This window comes from Vicia villosa, linkage group LG3, assembly GCF_029867415.1.
Source record: "Vicia villosa cultivar HV-30 ecotype Madison, WI linkage group LG3, Vvil1.0, whole genome shotgun sequence".
NCBI lineage: Eukaryota > Viridiplantae > Streptophyta > Magnoliopsida > Fabales > Fabaceae > Vicia > Vicia villosa.
The window spans coordinates 198637513-198660101 of NC_081182.1; the positions used below are offsets into that span (position 1 = coordinate 198637513).

Consider the following 22589-nt stretch of genomic DNA (forward strand, 5'->3'; position numbering starts at 1 on the left):
TCATGTGGTCAATTTGAAGCTTTGCAAAGGCGATTACCACACTCAGTATTTCCCTCTTCCATTGCTTACTACTGCGACTGGTCCGATGATGATGCCAGAAGAAATTCTGGAGTCGAGAGTCTTACTGCAGAAAGGGCGAGAGCTACCACAAATCTTGGTCAAATGGACAGGTTTCCCCCACACCGAAGCCACGTGGGAGACTAAGGAGGAGTTTGCTGACAACTTCCCTACTTTTAACCTTGAGGACAAGGTTAATTTTGATGGAGGGGGTAATGTTATGAATAAGGACAAAAGGAATATGCCTAGTGCTGAATTACATGAGGTAGTGGGACAGGTGGCGCACGATCCAAGTATTCAGGAAGCAAGGCGTGGCAGGAGAGATAAGATTCCTAACAGAAAATACCTCAAGGACTTTGTTAAATAGGGGATTGATTGGTAATGATTGGGGGTGGAAAATTAATGGATGAACTTGAGTCTTTTCTCCCTTGGATCCAACAGTGCCTCTCACTGTTAGATTTCTTTTCCCTTTCCATTTTATAATTCAGTATTCTCAGTTAAGAGAAAGTATTGTACTGTGGATTATTGATGAAATTATAGTACACTTACTTCTCTTTTACTTGTGTTATTCTGTGCTTTAAATTGAATCATTACAGACTCATGCTTAAAAAATAACGATAGTAGTGACACCATTTCTGACATTCAAGGTACAACCAAAATGTCCATTCGTTGTTCTTGCTTTGCATCATGAAGTATTTTTCCAAGATCATTCAATTATTCTTTTCCAGCTTATGTTGATCGGGTAGATGCAATGATTGAGTGGTATACATTGTAACGCTTTAATGTGGTATCAGAAGTGGCAGCTTTAATTGTTGGTGATGTTGACACAGTCGAAGAAAGAGACATTACTAATATCCTTTGATATTTTTATATGGAGAAGATGGTTATAGACCAAATGTTGCCCATAGTGGTTTGGACGTATTTGATGACAACCCAAAAAACAGACTTACTATTCGAGAGTGGTTGGCATTTCGAATCCAAACTAGGTTTCAAGAAGGTAAAACTCTTTTATCGTCTAGGAGATTGTTTCAACAGTTTTTGGTCGATGGTTACACCATGCTTGAGGGAGAGAGGTTGAAATGGCTGCATAATAATCACTCCAAGCTACGAGTGTCAAAGTATCGGAGTCTCAACGAAGAAGGAGACCAAAGTGAAACACAAGGTTCAAGCACCGGAAAACGAGTGATATTACCATCATCTTATGTGGGAAGTAGAAGATTTATGGATCAACTATACTATGATGATATGGCAATTTGTAGTAAAGTTGGCTTCCCAGACCTTTTTATTACATTCACTTGCAATCCAAATTGGCCTGAGATTCAAAGAGCTTTGCATCCTCTCAACTTGAAACCGCAAGATAGACCTGATATCCTCGAGTTTTTAAGATGAAATTTGATAACTTATTAGCTGACGTGACTAAGAAAGGATGCTGAGGCAAAGTTCTAGCATGTAAGTTATTACTACTTATTTTTAGGTCATTTAGTAATCGGTTTTGTTTCAGTACTTTTATTAATAACTATTATGATCAATGCAGACATGTACACCATAGAATTTCAAAAGAGAGGTTTGCCGCATGCACACATATTACTTTTTTTACATCCATCAAATAAATATCCAACACCTAATGATATTGACAAAATCATATCTGCGGAGGTACCAGGTCCTTTGAAACAACCAAAGTTGTATAATCTTGTGAAGAACCACATGATACATGGACCTTGTGGTATGGCAAATCTTAAATGTCCATGCATGCATAAAGGATGGAAAGTGTTCCAAGTATTATCCAAAGAAGTTTTAAGATGTAACCATTGTGTATCAAGAAGGATATCCAATTTATAGAAGAAGATATAATAGCTATACAATTTATAGTGTTCTCTATGTGCTTCATACATACTTTTTACACATCAATGCTAAAGTATGTCTCACTATAGTATTCTGCTTATACATGTTGAACTATATATACATCCCATTTGGATATGACTTCAATTAAATCTCCTTAGACCAATGAGAATCATCCTCTTAAGTACCCTGAACACCTTGACAATCTGCTTGAGAAGCATTTTGCGTTTCGTGTCAAGTTTAAACCATACTACAAGCAGGCATCTGTCATAAAACTTACTGAAGATTCGGATGTTAGGAAACAGATTGAGGATACCATTGCTCCAACTAATGTAGGTTTTCTTGCATTTATACTTATTTCTAAATAAATTGTTTCACTTACAACGACTACATCAAATACATCATAACTTTGACTACTTCTATCTCCCTTTAGCAAGCTTCAAACATACCCATCAAGTCTACAGCTACTAATGGAAAAGAAATTGTTACCATAAAAGAACTTTCTCTCCCTAAGAAGCTAACTCTTTCGTCATCTCAAACAATATGCATTTCCCTTAATGCTTGCTATAATTATTGAACTATGAAATTTATACAGATTGATGTCTTACCATATTGTTTTCTCCCTTCAGAATGGATGCTTCTGCTGCCCATAATTGGAGTCCTGATTTGAGCTACAACAACACTCCTTCTAAAAGAATGTCAGAAGATGATTCTAACGAAGATTCTGTACCATCGGTTGATTTCTTAACTCCGAAGCAATCCGCCACCAAGAATCCAAGGCCCGAGAGTGCAAGACATTCCAAAGGAAAATGATTGGCAATGATTTCAACTTTAAAGCATTGCCTCATGTTATGCAATGGTGTTTTTTTTTGCTATTCCACTTATTTTGTTTAGGGAGCAGTTTTTATCTACATGTCTTTGCTATTCCTATTTTAATGTTTTAAAATTGTTCCAATCTATATTTGGCTGTTATGATTTGTTCTAATGTTTTAATGTATTCATTTGGCCTTCATTTTGCCATTTACAATTTCAGTTTTATACAACATGCTAATATTGTAAAGCATTTTAAATTTAACGATTAGATATATTTTCACCTAATGTAGTCAATAAATAGCTTTTCCAAACACGCTATCAATAAGTTTTAAAAGTTATAGAATTGTACCCCTATCAAAACATATATGTAAATTTAAGTTTCATAATATATTGACTTTCAATTTGAAATCATGGGATGTAATTAGACAAGATGTTATTGAGGCAGTTAAAGAATTCTTTTGCACTAGTAAGATGTTGAGGGTTATTAATTCTTCTTTAATTACCCTTTATCTCTAAATCATCTAAAACTAGAACTGTGAGAGATATGAGGCCTATCTCTTATGTACAACTATATACAAGGTGATCTCCAAGATCCTCACAACAAGACTAGGGGCAGTAATAGGTTCAATTATTGATGATAGTCAGTCTGCTTTTGTCCTTGGTAAGGTGATCCATGACAATATTATTCTGGCCCAAGAGCTTGTGATAGGATACAATAGAAAGGCAATATCCCCTAGGTGCATAATTCATATGAATATTCAGAATGCCTATGATACTGTGGATTGGGAAGCTGTCCACCACATCATGATTGAACTTGGGTTCCCTCATACTTTTGTTAAGTGGATCCTGGCTTGTGACAACACTAATCTTATAGATTCTCAATTAATGGCATTCCCTCCAAATTACTACAAGCAAAAAGGGATTGAGACAAGGGGATCCCATCTCCTCTTTTCTCTTTGTCTTGGTGATGGAATACCTGCATAGGGTTTTACAGAAGCTCACTCTTAACCCTGACTTAAATTTCCACCCTAAGTATGAAAAATTAGGGATAACCAACCTTTGCTTTGCTGATAATATTTGTTGTTTGTAAGAGGTGACTTGATATCTGTGCAGCTTATGATGAAACAGCTTCGAGAGTTCTCTTCTGCCACAGGGTTGTATGACAGCCCCTCAAAAAGAAAGGTGTATTTTGGAGGAGGTACTGCAGTGGAGCAGGAGAGGATTCAGATGGAAACTGGTTTTGTAATTGGAACAATTCCCTTTAAATATTTAAGAGTGCCTTTAGCTAGCAAGAAGCTTACCATTAATATGTGCCATCCTCTTATTAATAAAATGGGGGCTAGATTGAGTCACTAGAGCACCAGAGTCTTATCTTATGCAGGGAGGCTCTAGCAGGTTAGAAGTGTGATGTTTGCCATAGCAAATTTCTAGATGCAGATTTCCCCCTCCCTAAGAAAATCATTCATCATATTGAAGGGCTCTGTAGGAGATTTCTTTGGATAGGTAAGGATGCTATCTCCAGAAGAGCTCATATTTCTCGGGAGCATACATGTGATCCTATCTCTGCAGGTGGTATGAATTTGATTGCTTTGACTGGGTGGAATCGTGCTTCCATTTGTAAGTTGTTGTGGAATGTGAGTGCCAAGAAAGACAAGCATTGGATCCGATAGTTGCATTTATACTTTATCAAGAGTGATGACGTGAATACTTATATGCCGAAGCCCAGCTGCTCTTGGATCCTCAAAGCTATATTTACATATAGGGATAATGTCATAAAATCCACTATTTGGCAGGATTTTAGAGCTACGGGCAAATATGTGACTGGTAAGATGTACATATGGTTTAGAGGTGAAAAACATAAAGTGTATTGGAGGGACCTCATGTATGGCAACAAAGTTAGGCCCTGATCTATTTTACCTTATGGATGGCCTGTCAAAATCGCTTACCCACCAAGGACAGACTTAGCATGATAGGATTTGATACATATAGGAAATGTGTGTTCTGTGGGCATATCGAGAACTGTAATCACTTATTTTTTATCTGTGCAGAAACTAGAAGTCTGTGGATGCAGGTCTTGACATAGATGAATATAACTCATTGGTATGATGACTGGCAAAAGGAATTGGAATGGATCTGCTCCCAAGCGCGTGGTAAAAGTAACAGAGCCAGATTTATGAAAATTGCAGTGACTGAATTTGTCTATGCTATTTGGAGGCAGAGAAATAGAATTATATTTCAAGATGGGAAAACTAATGGTCTTTGCAACAGAGTTATTATTGAGCTTATTAAGTTGAGAATTGACAATGACCACAAATTAAGAACCTATTGTAATAGCCTGTAAGTAGGTATGTTGGTTTTTTTGCTTTGTCTTGTAGATAGCCTGGATCTTAGAATTGACTCTTGTTCTTAAAAGTTTTTGGAATAAAATTCTTTTTTTCTACAAATTTTAAAAATAATAATTAAAAAGGAATTTTTTCTCATCAAAGGGACTTATAAGAGATTGAAGTGTACAAGTTAAATTGTATTATGGTACTTTTCAATTAAGAAATGATTTTATTGTTAAATGGATTTTCATAATTATATGTTCTCAATCAACAAATATACTTAAAAACAATTTAAATTTGAGAAATTTGTGATGAAATATTAGGCAGTCTCTTATCTCAAAGTCTAAGCATAACTTTGCAAAGTCAAAGTCATAAAGGTTGTATGTATAAACTAGATTGAATTCTATTAATTTGAATTTTTTTTTGAATTTTAATTAATTTAATATATTAGATTAATGTAATTTAGGTTTTTTTGTTTTAGACTTTTAAAAAAATTGTATTTTTTAAAAATTATATTTTTTTAAAATTATATTTATGAAAAAAATTAATACTAAAAGTTTTTTTAACTTATCTTTTATAAATTAAAAAACTTATTTTGATATCTAGTAATATAAATAAATATTATTGAACATTAATAAAATCATGTAATTTTTAAAAAAAATATAATTCAAAATTATTTTTTATAAAGAGTTCTTCAAAATAGTTTTAAATTTATATTATTTTTTAAAATTTTGATATAAAAAAATCTTATAATAAAATAAGGAAATGTATAAATAATATTCTATGAATATTTATTTAAACTAATTTTTATTCAAAGTTTTTTTTTTAAAAAATTTTAAAATTTCTTTAAAAAATAATGTAACATTCAAAATCAATTAAAAAAAAACTAAAACAAAGGAATCCCTAATAGTTTATAACTCCTTCCTCGTCACTTAAAATATTTCATAAATTAGTTCTATTTAATGTTTTGATATCAAAATTTACATTAAAACAAAAACAAACTTCCGCTAAAAAAAGTTACATTAAAACTAATTCAACAATACTTGTAAAAAATTTCATTTATCTCCATCGCTAATTTAATGACTTATACATAGTTCAACAAAAAAATTGAAATTAAAAACAAAAACTTCAAATAACTTATAAAATTAGTAGTATTAAACTTTTCATATTAAGCTTCCACTCTTCTTATACTAAGAGCAAAGCATAAGTTATTGATTTCCGAATGACGAAGCATAGTTCATATTCATCGGAAGAAAACTCACAGAGATAATGACTACATAATTTTTCTTTCAACATATTTCAACTTTCTTTGAGTGTTTTTATTATGGCTTGTGTTTTTTCTTTGTAAACTTGTGATCTATTTAAATAGATGAATTTGAAAAGATTTAATGTCAAATAACAAAATTTCCAATAATTATACAAAGATTTTCTTTTTTAAAAAAATTGTTTTAAAAATAATTTATTATAAGATATCAAAAACAAATACGAATCTTTTTTGCAAAAATATATTAACATACATATTTTAATATTTTTTTAATATCAATCAATATTTTAAGATTTTTTTAATACTGTTTTCTAGGCCACGTGTTGTTTCCGTGTTAACTTCTAAATATTTTTTTAAATGCACCATAAATATCTCAACAACCTGCATATCTATCCATTTTTTATTTTTAAAATTAAAATAACTTTAGCTCTAATTTCATTTATCAAGCAATATTACGGTAAAAAAATATAATATTCTCAAAAGTTAATGAATGACGTTTTTTTTCCAAAACAAATATATATATATATATATATATATATATATATATATATATATATATATATATATATATATATATATATATATATATATATATATATATATATATATATATATATATATATATATATATATATATATATATATATATATATATATATATATGGATTTCAATTAATGGAAGATTGATATTATTTTTTTATAGAATATAATTTATTATATCATATCGAAAACAAATATGAATCTACATACTTTTGAAAAAGTATATCAATTTACATAATAATTTTTTTTAATATCAATCAATATAAATATAAATGATAATATTTCTTATGTCATGTGTCGTTGCAAATTTGTTATCTACCATGAATATCTCTAACAGAATACAAATATTGACATAAGAAAGTAAAAAAAAAAATAATAAATTAAAAATTCCACGTGACTATAAAAAATTTAATCAAAAATAAAAATAAATATATAGTTGTACTACCATATCATTGAAAATTGGAATCTAGGTCGAAATAGTATTCAGCAACTATAACAAGAGGGTTTTTATAAAAAATAAATGATATTAATAATTCAAATACATTTGAATCATAATAATAATAATAATAATAATAATAATAATAATAATAATAATAATAATAATAATAAAATAACTAATAGCTCTACATTCTAAAAATAGAAAAAAAATCCATTTAAACGGACCTTTCACTTAATTTATAAAAGAGTAAATTATATTGTTTTTTTTTTCTTCAGGAGATACTCATATTACACTATACTCTAGTGTTAAAATATCCATTCATCTTCTTTCTTATACAAAATATATTACATTCTTCTCTATGATATATACTCATATTACACTGTTCTCCTCTTTTGTATTAAAATACATATTCATTCCCTCTCTTATGTAGGAAAATATTCATCTCATTCTATGGGTGTGTTTCACACTTCTGAAATCCCAAAAAATGCTTTTATTGATATTCAGAGATGCATATTCAAACGCACCTAAAATCTCATCAACTCCCGTAATTCAACCACACGCTTCATTTTTGGCAAAATATGATCCGCAGATGCATTTATGTAAATTTTTAGGTGAATCTAGACATGCTTCTCCATAAATCCACATGTACTCATTTATGGTGTTTTTATTCACAAAGCTAGTTTATTTAACAACTCAGTGACGATTTCAGAGATGCATAACCGAACATGTCAAGCGAGAAAGTGAATAAAACACCACCTTGCAAATTCTTCTTCCTCGTGATTAAACTCAAATTCACTTTCAAAACCTTAAACAAATTTCTTCCATTCTTAATCAACTTTTCAATATTAAAAAATCATTCTTGTATTTTATCACATCAAAGGGAGGAAAAGAAACAGGAATTTAAGGTAAAGTTCATTCATTTCATCCCTTGTTCCTTGCATTAATATGGTTTTTTAGTAGAAAAATGTTGAGTTCGGATATGCATCTTCAGACTAAGTTTCATCTGTTTAAGAGATGCATCTCCAGAGTTTCTTGTTACTTTGAGTTTTTAATATGTTTTTTTGTTTTGATTAGTATTAGATATGGTGCAACCAGATATGTTTTTCAAGGGTACTGTGAGGATGAATGTTAAATTGGATGATGCTAAACTAGATAAAGTGAAGGAATATGTTAAACCAAAGAAGTGAATGATGATGTTAAACCAGATGTTAGACTGGTTATTTTCGAGATAAATGTTTGTGAACAATTTACAAATAAACAAGAGTTTATTATTCATAAACATATGCTACAATGGGTCCACGGAGGTCAGGAAATTAGAGTTTGGTGTTGTAATTAGAAGATCTGACAATGATTCTAATAGAAGACAAACATTTGTAACAATAAGTTGTGAAAGAAGTCACATATATAAACCACTGATTATGAAGTTGAAACGTTATGACATTGGATCGAGAAAAAATTATTGTAAATTTTAATTATATTTCAAAAGTTTTAAATAAGTTTCTTTTTAATTTTTAAAGTGACAAATATTTTAAAGAAAGTTCTGATGCAATATTATAAATTTTATACAAACAACTTATATTTTGAGAAAATTGTGTTGAAATATCACGCGTTATGTTATCTCAAAGTTTAAGCATAACTTTGCAAAGTCAAAGTTATAAAGTTGTATGTATAAACTAGGGTCGAGTTTTATTAATTTAAAAAATGTTTGAATTCTAGTTAATTTAACATATTAGATTAATATAGTTTAGGTTTGCTTGTTTTAGGATTTTAAAAAAAATGTATTTTTTAAAAATTATATTTATAAAAAAAGTTAATTCTAAAAGTTTTTTTAACTTATCTTTTATAAATTAAAAAACTTACTTGGATGATATTTGGTAACATAAATAAATATTATTGAAGATTAATAAAAATCATATAATTTATTTAAAAAAATATTTCAAAATTAATTTTTATAAAGAGTTATTCAAAATAGCTTTAAATTTAAATTATTTTGATATCCAAAAATGTTATGATAAAATAATGAAATGTATAAATAATATTGTATAAATATTTATTTAAACTATTTTTCATTTGAAGTTTTTTTAAAAAAATTTCAACAAAAATATGTAACATTAAAAATCAATTCTAAGAAAACTAAAACAAAGGAATCTCTAATCGTTTATAAGTCATTCCTCATTACTTAAAACATTTCATAAATTAATATGACTATGTTCTAGCAGTTTTAAAATAATTCTATTTAGTATTTTGTATTTGAGAATTAAAAAAAAAAAACAAAATTTTAAGTATTAAAATAGAATGTGTGATAATAGAATGAATGTTTTTAGATGAATGTCAAGTGACGGATCAAAATAAACTTCCATTCAAAACAATAAAAATATAAGTTCAATTATAATTAAACAAATAAAAATCTCATAACAAAAGAAAAAAACTGCAATTTATAAAGTTGTGTCAATATAATTATAAATCAAACTAGTCTTATTAAAGCTAAAAGAAAAAACTACATTAAAACTAATTCAACAATACTTGTAAAAAAATTCAAATAACTCATAAAATTAAAAGTTTTAAACTTTTCATATTAAGCTTCCACTCTTCTTAAACTAACAGCAAAACATAAATTATTGATTTCAGAATGACGAAACATCCACACCGTAATAAAATCTTGATCCGCTTTTAAATCATGTTCTTTGAAGAATTTCTGCCATCCAACTCCATTGAAGACATAATATTTATCACTCCAGAATTTGAACATCGTGTTAAATGTTTTTCCTTGCGTGTCAAATACAACGACATTTATTCCTTTGTCAACTTCTTCCTCTCTTTTCAACAAAGGTAGAAAATATGTTTTAACATGATTTTTCTTCAAAAGTAATCTATTTTGGCTTACGTCTAAATCACTAGATGTTAATTTTTTCTCGAATGGTTTGCAACATACAAGAATCCTATTGTTCGGTACACCGTGAATATTCGGTATATCGGGAGGATTGTATTCAACATTAGGGATATTGATCGGTAGCATTGGTTGAACATTGTTGATGTTGTTTCTTTCATAAATTGGTTTGCCACCAAAAGTTATTTTCAACTTTTTCTCATTCACTTTTTGGACTTGTTTTTGCAGTAAAATAAGTGCTTCAGCAACTTCATATTCCTCGGAAGAAAACTCACAGAGATAGTGACCACATAATTTTTCTTTCATCTTCAACATATTTCAATGTTTTTATTATGGCTTGTGTTTTTTTTGCAAACTTGTGATCTATTTAAATAGATGAATTTGAAAAGATTTAATGTCAAATAACAAAATTTCCAATAATTATACAGAGATTTTGTTTTTTTTTAAAAAATTGTTTTAAATATAATTTGTTATAAGATATCAAAAACAAATACGAATCTTTTTTTGCAAAAATATATTAATATACATATTTTAAGATTTTTTAATATGAATCAATATAAATATAGATGATACTGTTTTCTAAGCCACATGGTGTTCCGTGTTAACTTCTAAATATTTTTTTAAATGCACCATAAATATCTCAACAACCTGCATATCTATCTATTTTTTATTATTAAAATTAAAATAAATTTAGCTTTGGATTCAATTCATGGAAAATTGATATTATTTTTTGATAGAATTTAATTTGTTATATCATATCGAAAACAAATATGAATCTACATACTTTTTGCAAAAGTATATCAATTTACATATTAATTTTTTGTAATATCAATCAATATAAATATAAATGATAATATTTTTTATGTCACATGTCGTTGCAAATTGTTATCTACCATAAATATCTCTAACCGAATACAAATATTGACATAAGAAAGTAAAAAAATAATAATAAATAAGAAAATTAAGAATTCCCCGTGACTATAAAAAATTTAATCAAAAATAAAAATAAATATACAGTTGTATTAGCGGATCACTGGAAATTAAAATCTAGGCTGAAATAGTACATTCAGAAACTATAACGAGAGGATTTTATAGAAAAAAACAAAACTTAAGTATAATTCTGGTTCTTACTATTTTCCAATGAAAATATAACAAATATATATAAATATAATTTAGTGAGTGAAAATAGGAGAAATTTGCATAAGAGGAAATTATACACTTGTCACATTTTCAGTAAAAAATAGTAAGAACCACACCTAAAGAATGGTACCTAAGTTTTGTCCTTATAAAAAAATAAATAATACTAATAATTCAAATACATTTGATTCATAATAATAATAATAATAATAATAATAATAATAATAATAATAATAATAATAATAATAATAATAATAATAATAATAATAATAATAATAATAATAATAATAATAATAATAATAATAATAATAATACCTGTAATATTAGTGAAATTCGGTTTAAACAGTCTATATCCCATTTTTTTAATGACTTGACCGTCCTGCAAATAAAAGAAAAAAGTTACAATTTATAAAGTTATGTCTAAGATAATTATAAAACAAACTAGTATTATTAAAGCTAAAAAAAATTATGGTTAAATATATAAAACTCTATGTAATATTAGCGAGATTCGGTTTAAACACCGGTAATATTAGCGAGATTCGGTTCAAGTAATCTATATTCCATTTTATAATGACTTGGCAGTCCGGCTAATAAAAAAAAAGTTACAATTTATATAGTTATGTCAAGATAATTATAAACCAAACTAGTCTACTTTTAATATAATAAAGTATATTACATATGAAATTCTTTCATTATCCCTCTAATCACCAATTTGGGGGTGATATTCGGGGACATAACGGTAATTGGATCTCCTTTAATATTTTTATTAAAAATATATATTCCTTAATCATTGCATACCCTTTCAATTGTCCATTTTATTTTCCATCATTAATACTCTACGCTTTTTCTTTTTGGTTTTTGAAAAACCCTTAAACTTTCTCTCATTGATCTATATATATTATGGCTTTTGATTTCAACATGCAAACCCTAAATTACAAACCATTACATTTGGCTCATCTTCCTATTCTATTACCCTCATCGATTTTAACATGTCCCTTTCATTCCTTGATTTCATTCTCCACACATTGAAGGTTCGTCAAAATACTGCATCTTCCATTCATAGTTTTTCTTTAATTTCTAAAATCATTATCAAGTTGCAAATCAAAAGGTATCGTCTTTTTTATTCGATAATAATAACAATCAATTATGTTATCAAACTACAAAATTCAATTGATAATTTTTTCTTCAATTTTTCAACTTTAGTTATTTTTTGTTGTTGTTATATTACCACTACATAAACTCAATATCTTCTATTACACACATATCTCTTCATATTTCATACTCTGCATATTTTAGAAAATGTAAAGCTTTGGTTGTTGTTGCTGCCATTATCAGAACACCAAAAGTTACAAACTTTTCATAAATCATTTACTTTTGGGTTGTTTTTATTCATCACAACCAACCTCCCTATCTCTTGAACGAACAACAAGAGACCCATCCACAACGTCATAACACATCCACCTTCATCGCATCGCCGCTACAGTAAACTCTCCCACTGCAGTGACTTCCATTAGGATGAAGCGGTAAGCTTTTGTTGCGGTGGGCGTTCTTCCATCTAAAGCAGATAAAGAAGAACAAATGGGTTTTTCGTTTTGAGAAAAAAAGTGATTCTAAATAAATAATTTTTACGAGAGAAAAATATTGATGAAGTATATTGCTAATCAAATTATCCATTGTTTTGACCCATTTATTTTACTTTTACCAAATTATCCATTTGGTTTTCTTTTGTTTTGAACCTTTTATCTTATTATTTTAATTTTTTAAATTAGTGATTTAATTATAATTTAATCTACATGTATCAATTTATGTTTGATTTCATGTCATGATGAGATGAAAACAGCAAGGAAGTGTTATAATTGTCAGGATATTTCATGATTATAGTTGTCATTTTGATATTAGAATTTCTTCATTACTTCCTAAACATTTACTATTACATAAACCATTATAATATTGGGGGTTGTTGTCATAATTACATTTAATGTGATCTTTTAAGATGGAAAATAGAGATATGCTGATTGGAATCATTTAACCATCTTTACGTATTCCCTTATTGAAATCATTTAACCATCTTTACTCATTCCCAACTGATTTCTCTACATTCCAAAAAATCAAAATAAATAAGCAACACTATTTCTTCGTTCTAAAACATGACAAAGTAATTAAAGTTTTCTTTTTATGATGTTTTATGTTGTTTGAGATTACATAATTGTTTGTTTTGTAAGTTTTCTTTTTATGGCTTTTAGCTATTACTATAGGCTGCTATTAGTATGTATTGTAAACAATAAAATAAAAATAAATCAGACTATTAATCATGCCATAAATGTAATGATGATTTTAGTTTTTGAATTTTTTTAACTTAGTCAGATTTTTAGACATTAAAGCAAGAGTTAATATTTTGAGTGATGCATTTGCATTGGTAAGGGAGAGTTTTTGCATTTGTAATAGAAGAAATAAATTATTTTTTTGGTTAACTATTTTCCAAAGTAAAAGTCATAAAAAAACGTGTAAGGAAGTAATAGTGAAATCAATTTTATTTTTTTAATTAAAATAGTAGATAATAGTAGAATCATAAACATAAAAATAAATCAATATAGATTAAAAACAATTAATGCACTTATTGAAAGAAATTAAATTAAATCAATATATTAAAACTTGAAATTAAATCAATATAATTTGTTGGTTAACCATTTTTCGATTTTTTTTTATAAATTTAGTTGATGTTAATTTCCTTATTAACATAGTAAATGATTGAAGATAACACTAGAATTCAAAACATATAAAATTAAAGACTTATGTGCATTGAAAAAATATTGAGACTTTACAATTTTTGAGGCAGAATGATAATGAGAAGAAGCATTGACAAAAAAAAAATCTCCCTCATGCGTGAAAGCGTTTATGGGGAAAATCAATGGCTCAATAAAAATTAAATAAAATATGCTAATTAAATAGGATGCAATTATTTAGAATTAATAATAATTAAAAAAAGGTTAAGTAATAATTAGGTTAAGTCCTAATAGTTAATAAAAAAATTGTTAATCTAATTTAATATTAAAGAATTGATAGTAAAATAAAAAGTTTATTTTTTTCTTCAATTTTTTACAAATAGAGACACCTATAAAAGTTGCACAAATTTATATGATATTACGGTATAAAATCTTTATGTAATTTAAAATTGTTTGAAGATGGAGAGTATTAACAAAACACAGCAGTCGGTGAAAAACACTATAGACAAAAAAAAACAATAATGAAACAATTAATAGAAAGTGAAAAAAGTGGTACTTATTTATTTTCTTCAATTTAAAACCAGGAATGAGTCATTTAGTTGCATTGGAAAGACAAAGATGTTGTATTGGTAAAATGGAAAACATGTCAAAAGCATTATTTAATTTCCCTTGAAAATTGGGAAATTAAACATATAATAATTTTAAAATATATTGTGTTTAAAAAATTGGTTAAATATTACTTCTATTTTAATATATAAAAATTAACTACCACAAAAAATACTTTATTACCTTAATGAAATCAGTTTTAAGAGAGATTTGCATGTCCCTAAACGTAATATATTTTATTAGATGTCTCAAATTGAATTGTAAAAGAAAATTGTACTATGTTTGTAAAAATATGTAAGTATAGGATATTTTTTTATTATTTTTTATTTGTTTTGGAGTGTGTATTGTGTCAATGAAAATATGTAATTTCATGTGATTAATATATATTAATAATAATTAATATTGCAAAATTACTAATTATTGTAGCATTAATTTTCTTAATTCAAATTGATTTGAATCATTAGAATATTTTAATATTTTCTTTAACCATCATTTATGATAGTCCCAAATAATTGGTTTGAATCTTTGAAATATTTTTATATTTTCTTTAACCATCATTAATCCCAAATGTTTTTCCCAAATCGAATAAAATAGATAGTATTTATTAGGCAGGGATATCCTATTAAGTTCAAAATAAAACTTTTCATTCACTTGCCATACTATTGTAATACTTACTTATCATTAAGATTGGGCTAATTAATTCTCAATTTTATATTTCTTAAAATCCTATTCTACTTCCCCATATGTTTTCAAATAAATAAATGGGAAAATTGTTCTGATATTTATTAGTTTTTAATTTTTTTTACTATTTTTATTTATTTCAAAAAAACAAATATGAGGTATGTTTTTTTGATTTTTCATGAGCTGGGATACAAAGGCTCTATAGGAGAATACAAACTAAGAAAAGCAACACAAATAATTGGTGGTAACTCAATAAATAATTGGTTTTCATTGTAATATACAAATTGTGATGTATGGAATATACGTAGAATATAATATACGGTGTAAGTGTTTATATCAATAAAAAAAATTGGATTTTCTACAATGTCTCTTATATAAATTTTTATGATTTATGTTTGAATAAAAGATTTCAGTATGAAGCATAAATATCTCTATAATGTTTAAATTTATTTTTTTTTCAAATTTTTTCAGCATCTTTTCAATGCAATATTAAATAATTATAATCATTTCATTTCATATATGTTTTTAATCTAAAAAATAGGTCATTTTTCCGAAGAGAAGAAATAGGCCATTTTAATTGTGTTTCCTTACCCTTATTTTATTGAAAATGGTCACTTTAGTTATGTTTTCATCACAAATATATTACAATTTTTTATATTTTGAAACAAGTTAATGTTAAATTATATATTAATGCGATTTAACATTACGTATCATCGGTGTTGGTGTGAAATTTACGACAAGATTAATGTATAGTTTATTTTTTATGAATATCTAATATTTCTAATATAATATAATTATTATTATATTTTTTAAATATTTTTTTCTTCATTCCAAATATGAGGCATTAATATTTTTAATCTAAGATTTTTGAGTTCCCAAATTACTTATATTTTTCAACATTGATTGTTACCCGTATGTTTTTCCTCTGTAGACATTGTTTAAAAAAGTTATGATTTTTTTTTTAAGGAAAGAGTTGGACTTTATATAGTGGTGTTTGCTAAAGGTTTGATTATTTTTTTTTGACAGAAAATAGTTTTTGAATCAGGAGGGGAGCATTGTGGTTTTTGTTTATATCACTCCAGATTGTTTTTTTCATTACTCTGTTTGATATACACAAGTAGAATGATTTAATTGTTTATTTATTTTTTGGTGAGATATATGATTTTCACTACTATGTCATTTTATCTTTGTTTCTCTTTTTTATCTTATAATTTTTTGTATTGAAAATATTGGACTAATTAAGTTTTTTTGCATTTCTAATTTAATAAAGTCCTAATTTCCTGTTAATTCCCTCCCTTTCCCAGTTCCAGCAGTTCTAATTCATTCTAATTAATTATATTGATATGTTGCTTACAAAGTTGGTTAAAGATATTTTGTTGATTTGGTATTACATTGAGATCTATGCAGTAATGTTATGGTATGGCTAGCCTAGGAAAAACGTGTCAGCCGTTTCTTTTGCATGCACTATTATTACTATTCATATGAAACAACTATTGCTTACAATTTCCAACACACATGTGTTGTCCTTTAATCTACGTATAACACTTAAGCCAAAAGATCTTGGTAAGAATAATTTCATAATTTCATCTATAATGCTATAAGTTCATTGGAAACTGCACGTAGTTTTGATTTTCATAATTGGATATGCATTACCTATAATACTTTAATAATTTTAATTTACTTTATTAATTTATTAATTAATAATACTTTAATAATTTTAATTAATAATTATTTTTTTATACAATTGATTAATTTCTTACTATTCAATTCAATTTTGTCTCGAGTAGTTTTCACTATTATTTATTTTCTTATTTTATTTTGAAGCGTATAATTTGTCTATGTGAAAACATGTAGAATTTGTTATTATCTAGAAGTTGTATTTAGTTGATTATAGATAATTATTCTCAATTTTAATTATTATATTTCTCATTAGTAGTTTTAAATAATTAAACTAAAATAATCAAAATAATAAAATACAATAACTATTGATAATTAAGAAGTTTGAAATATCACATTTAATGAGGGCAATTACAATTGATACACTCATTTGTTATTCACGTGAAAAAAATATTAGTAAAAAAAAATGTTGAACTATTTCACTTGCAATGCGTTTTTGGAGGCTCACCATCACGTTTCATGTGCATAAACCAATTCCAACTCCATTTTGCAATCATTCTCTTACATTCACAACCCTTCAAATTATTATTATCTTTATTTTATTTTTTATTTATTAGGGCTATATTGTGATAGAAAGACTAAATATATTTAAGTTAATATGTTTTCAACACAACTCTCTAAATTACAAAACCACAAAATTTTGAGATCATGCTATAATCAAATGGATCATCAATAATAATAATAACTAATGATTATAAAATAATATTTGTAATTTGACATAATAACTTAATACTATATATATGCAAATTAAAATCTGAACTTTTAGTAATTGTAATTATAATTTTTATTTAAGAAAAGAAAATATATTTATTTTTAACTATGACATTTACTATTATAATAACCTATGATACTCACAAAAAATGAGAGCATTTATAATAAATTTATTAATTGATTGCTATAATAAATCAATTCATGCCCTTCAAAGGACCCAATAGAGATAGAGGTAGGTATTAGTGGTAGGTGATAATAATTAATCGTCTTTTTTAATTAGTTGTGATTGGGTTTAGGTGATAATAATTCATTTTTATAGGTAATTGTAGGTAATTATTAGTTGTATCAACAAGGCTAAATTCATTTTATAGAAAATTTTAAGAAAATATCATTGGGAATATGTAGTTTTAGGTGATAATAATTAATTAGTCTTTTTTAATATTTGCAATTGTTACTGTTTTTTAAGAAATTATTCATCTACTATTAGAATAACTACTATCATAATATTATTTATCTATGTGATATGGGGCCAATAATGATATATTTATTTTGTATTAAATAGAGTGAGATCCTTTTGTGTCATATCTTTTTATTTCATTTGTCAGTATAGTTTTTGTTTAATACTAATTATAAAATTATATTAATCTACTTTTAATATGGGTAATGGTAAATATATTTATTATAATAAATATATTTATTGTAGTAAATTCATTATACCCATAATAAATTTATGGTAATGGTAAATGAGACCTAAATAAACTCTTTATTATAAAATAACTATCTTATTTGTAAAAAAATTAAGATAAATAATTATTTAATATAGAATACTTATGATTGATGAATACATAATTTCTTATATAAAAAAATTGTTATTCTTTTTGTATTTTATATACATTTTTAACCATCACTATATTATATTAATTTACTATTTATAATGACATTGTATGAACTGTGTGAACGCACGGGTAAATAATTTCTTAATTATTTTCTTTATTTTTCTTTATTTTTCGAGGGGACAAAGCTACGGGACAAAGCTACTTAATCTGTATATATTTTATTTACATTTTTAACCATCATTATATTATATTTATTTACAACTGTGATAGATAAATACTTAATTATTTCCTTTATTTTTTATATGTACATATTAACCTATAACTAATATTTTTGAAAAAATAAATCTATTAAATATATTGAAATTTTTATTTAAAATAAGTAAAAAGATTTCAAATGCTTATAATAAGATAGGGGTATGAGTGACAAACAAAATTTGGACAAAAAAGTTTGGTACCTGTTACCAAATCAAATAAATATAAACATATATTATATTTATTTATTATTTATAATATTGTGCAATACGTGCGAACGGGTAGATGACTACTCATGATAGATTATAATTATATTGTATGATGTGTGCAAACGCACGGGTGAAAGACTACTTAATTATTTTATTTATTTTTTCTACTAAAGTATATATTTCTAACTAGATTAAATTAATATTTATTTGACAATTATAATTTCAAATGTTTTTTATTTTTAATTTGTGTATCTTTTATATATATTTATTAATTATTATTATATATTTATTTATTGTTTAAATCGATTTTGCGTGACCCGTGCGAATGCACGGGTCCTTTACTAGTATTATTAAAGTTAAAAAACATTATGGTTAAATATATAAAACTCCTTGTAATATTAGCATGATCAGTTTAAGCAGTTTATATTCCATTTTTTAATGACTTGACAGTCTAGCTTAAGCAGTTTATATTCTATTTTTTAATGACTTGACCGTCCATTTGAAATTTTATTATTTTACATTTTTTAATGACTTGACAGTCCAGCTTAAGCAGGATTTTTATTATTTTATTTGTAAGAGCCACGTAGAATTTATTTAATTTTTTGTATTAAATATTTATTTATTTTCCGTTTTCTTAAATTATATTTATTAATATTTTTTAGAAAATATTTTTAAATTTCAAAATAATAAATTTGGGTCTAGGCCCATTAATCTTTCAATAATAATCCAGTTACTCTCACATCATTTTTAAACCCTACGAAATAGTTTTACACACAACCAATCATAAAATTTTAATTAATTAAAAAATAAAAATGTAATCTTCTCTCTCCTTCATAATCACAACCACTCATGAATATAATTAAAAAATAAATTAAAATTTAAATAAATTTTAAATTTCCTCTCTCCTTTATAATGAATTGTCTTATTTCTATTGGTTGTGACTAAAAAGAAGGTTTTATATCCGTGTCCATACAAGAATTAAACACTGATTTTGTTTATTCACCAAAAGATGTGAGACTAAAACTGAAGCAACAATAAATAGACCATTGCAGGGTTTTCATTGGGTTTCACTTGCAGCCCTTCCCGGAGCCATCTTTCTTTTGTGGAATACCTGGCTGTAAGATTTAAAGCTCTAAATAGTGCCACCGATAAAGCTGCAATCTTCACCAAAAAAATCATTTCTTTTTCACTATAAGCATATGAAGAGGGTGGTTAAAAGACCATCAAACCATTTCATTTCAAAACAGAGTAAGGAACCGAGTGGCACTGACTGCCTCACGGTACACAGGTGATCAAAATTGTACACAGAAGACAAAATTTTCAAATAGTGTAGTTACATGACATTGTTTCAAGTCCAGAGATTGAAAGTGTAGTTTCGACTTTGAAATGTGTCGTGGCATAATTCAACTCAATGGTGTTGGATATTGAAATAGCTTCGCAAGTATGTTTCAAGGGCTTGATTGTTTCAATGGATGATAAGCACTCGAAAATGCTAATTGAGAATTTGCTGAATAATTCTTTCTAGAATTTGCTTATAAATATACCTTGTACGTGTCGCATATAACAGTTTTAGAATTACCATGTAATTCGTAAATATCATTCAAGACACCGGCAATGTAGGATGTAAAATAAAAAATTGGCAATGACAATGATAGAAAATGTGCATATTTGGTGAGTCTATCAAGAGTCATCCATATCCATATAATAGTATTGCGATGAAGACAAAGTAACTACATGATCAACTCCTTAGAGATATCTTTAATTGTTTATTAAACTATTTAGTTTTTTTGATAATCTAATAAATAGTTAGAAATTATTTTGACAAAAATGTAATTAATATTATTTTAAATTTTAAAAATAATAAAAAAGCTAAATCTCAATCTAAGAGGAATTTATCGGCGGCGCACTTGAAAGTGGGGGAAAGAATAGTTGTCACTCAAACGGTGGTGGAACCTGTGGTAACTGAGACTAAGACACCGGCTACTCCGGTGCCTGAAACTAACCGAGTAGAGGATGGAACGGAAGAGAAACCCAAAGTGGAAATGGAGCTGGTAAAGCCTTCATTGAAGCCATGGGTAGACATAATTCAAGGGAACCGAGACCTTTCACGAGGTATGGCAATGGATTTTATCCCCCCAACCTGGTGAATGGAGAGATTACCATTGATGACATAAGTGTAGATAAGGAGCTTGAATTTTGGGAATTTGTTGTGATCCTCTTTGCGTTGGGAGAAACCCTAATGATGAATGCGGTGCAGAAGTTTATGGAGAAGACATGGAATTTTGTTTCCCTGCCAGAACTCTACTACAATGAGGCGGGATATTTCATTGTGCGATTCAAAAGCTATGAAGATATAGAGAAAGTCATGGCCCAGGGACCTTACTTCATTTATGGTAAGCCCATCTTTCTTAAGAATTGGACCACTGATTTTGAAATTAATGAAGATTTACTGCGTGTGTTGCCCTTATGGGTCACCCTACCTAACCTGCCTTTACACTTATGGAGGAAAAGTAGCATATCGAAGATAACTAGTGCTATAGGAAAGCCAATCACCACGGATGAGTGCACTGCTAAGAAACTGCGTATTTCCTATGCAAGGGTGCTAGTGGAAGTAGACATTACACAAAAACCTCAAGAGGTAATATGTATCAAGGATCATATTGGGAAAATGATTGAGTAGAGAATAGAATATGAGTGGAAACTAAGCTACTGTCACTACTGCCTAAAAGTGGGTCATGACTGCTCTCAAAAGAAGCATTTGAAACAAGCTCCTAGGGTGTGGAAACCTAAGACAAGGCCTGAAACAAGTAAGAGGGGGGAATCCATTTAGCCTAATGGAGGTATACCTAACACACAAGCAGAGATGGTAGTAGAACAACAAGATAATCCCAAAGATGAAAACTAAATAGTGGTAACTTCAAACAAAGGAGATCGAGGAAAGGCACATATAATTCTTACAGCAACAAATAACCATACTGTGTAATTCCCCAACCCTTTTACTCCCCTTAGGGTTGGTGACTGTCCTAAAGGGGGCCAAGTTATGGGAAATGATGGTTACTTGGAATGTTAGGGGTATCATTAAGAGGCTAGAAATAATGAGGTAGCTCATACTTCCATAATTTCAGTGTTCATGTTGCAACCTTATTGGAAACTAGAGTTAAGAAGCATAATGCTGAGAAAATAAGAAGAAAATTTGGGAATAAGTGGAAGTATGTGGATGTTCACGGTGATTTCCGATAAACAACCGCTAGTCTTCCAAAATATAATAAATATTATTTGGTTACTCGCAGGATCGACTAGATTGATCCTAGGACATAGTCAAAAAGGTTGTTATTCATGATAGTTCGAATTATGTCTATGGTTGGTGTGTCTCGAAATAAGAAATACTTAATCAAGGAAATAAAGATTAGCAATCACCTTGTTATACACATAAATATAACATCAGTGAAAGGTAAGTTAAAGATAAAACATAAAACAAAACTGTAAAAGTGCAAGAATCTTAAAGTGCAGAACAGTTAAATGCTTCAAAAATTAAATGACATGAAAGTAAAGAATGCAGGAATATAAATGAAATAAAGTAAATGGAACGCAGTA

General features: G+C 27.3%; 1 protein-coding gene across 1 annotated transcript; it reads right to left on the bottom strand.

Moving 5' to 3' along the window:
• Positions 1 to 9851: 9851 nt before the first annotated feature.
• On the bottom strand, positions 9852 to 10478 carry LOC131659699 (putative B3 domain-containing protein At4g03170). Its single transcript, XM_058928854.1, has one exon. It carries the CDS (start codon positions 10476 to 10478, stop codon positions 9852 to 9854), a length of 627 nt encoding a protein of 208 aa, XP_058784837.1.
• Positions 10479 to 22589: the final 12111 nt, after the last annotated feature.

Bases quoted from the DNA above. Each gene is read 5' to 3' on its own strand.
- LOC131659699 (XM_058928854.1), bottom strand. From the start codon at position 10,478: ATGTTGAAGATGAAAGAAAAATTATGTGGTCACTATCTCTGTGAGTTT.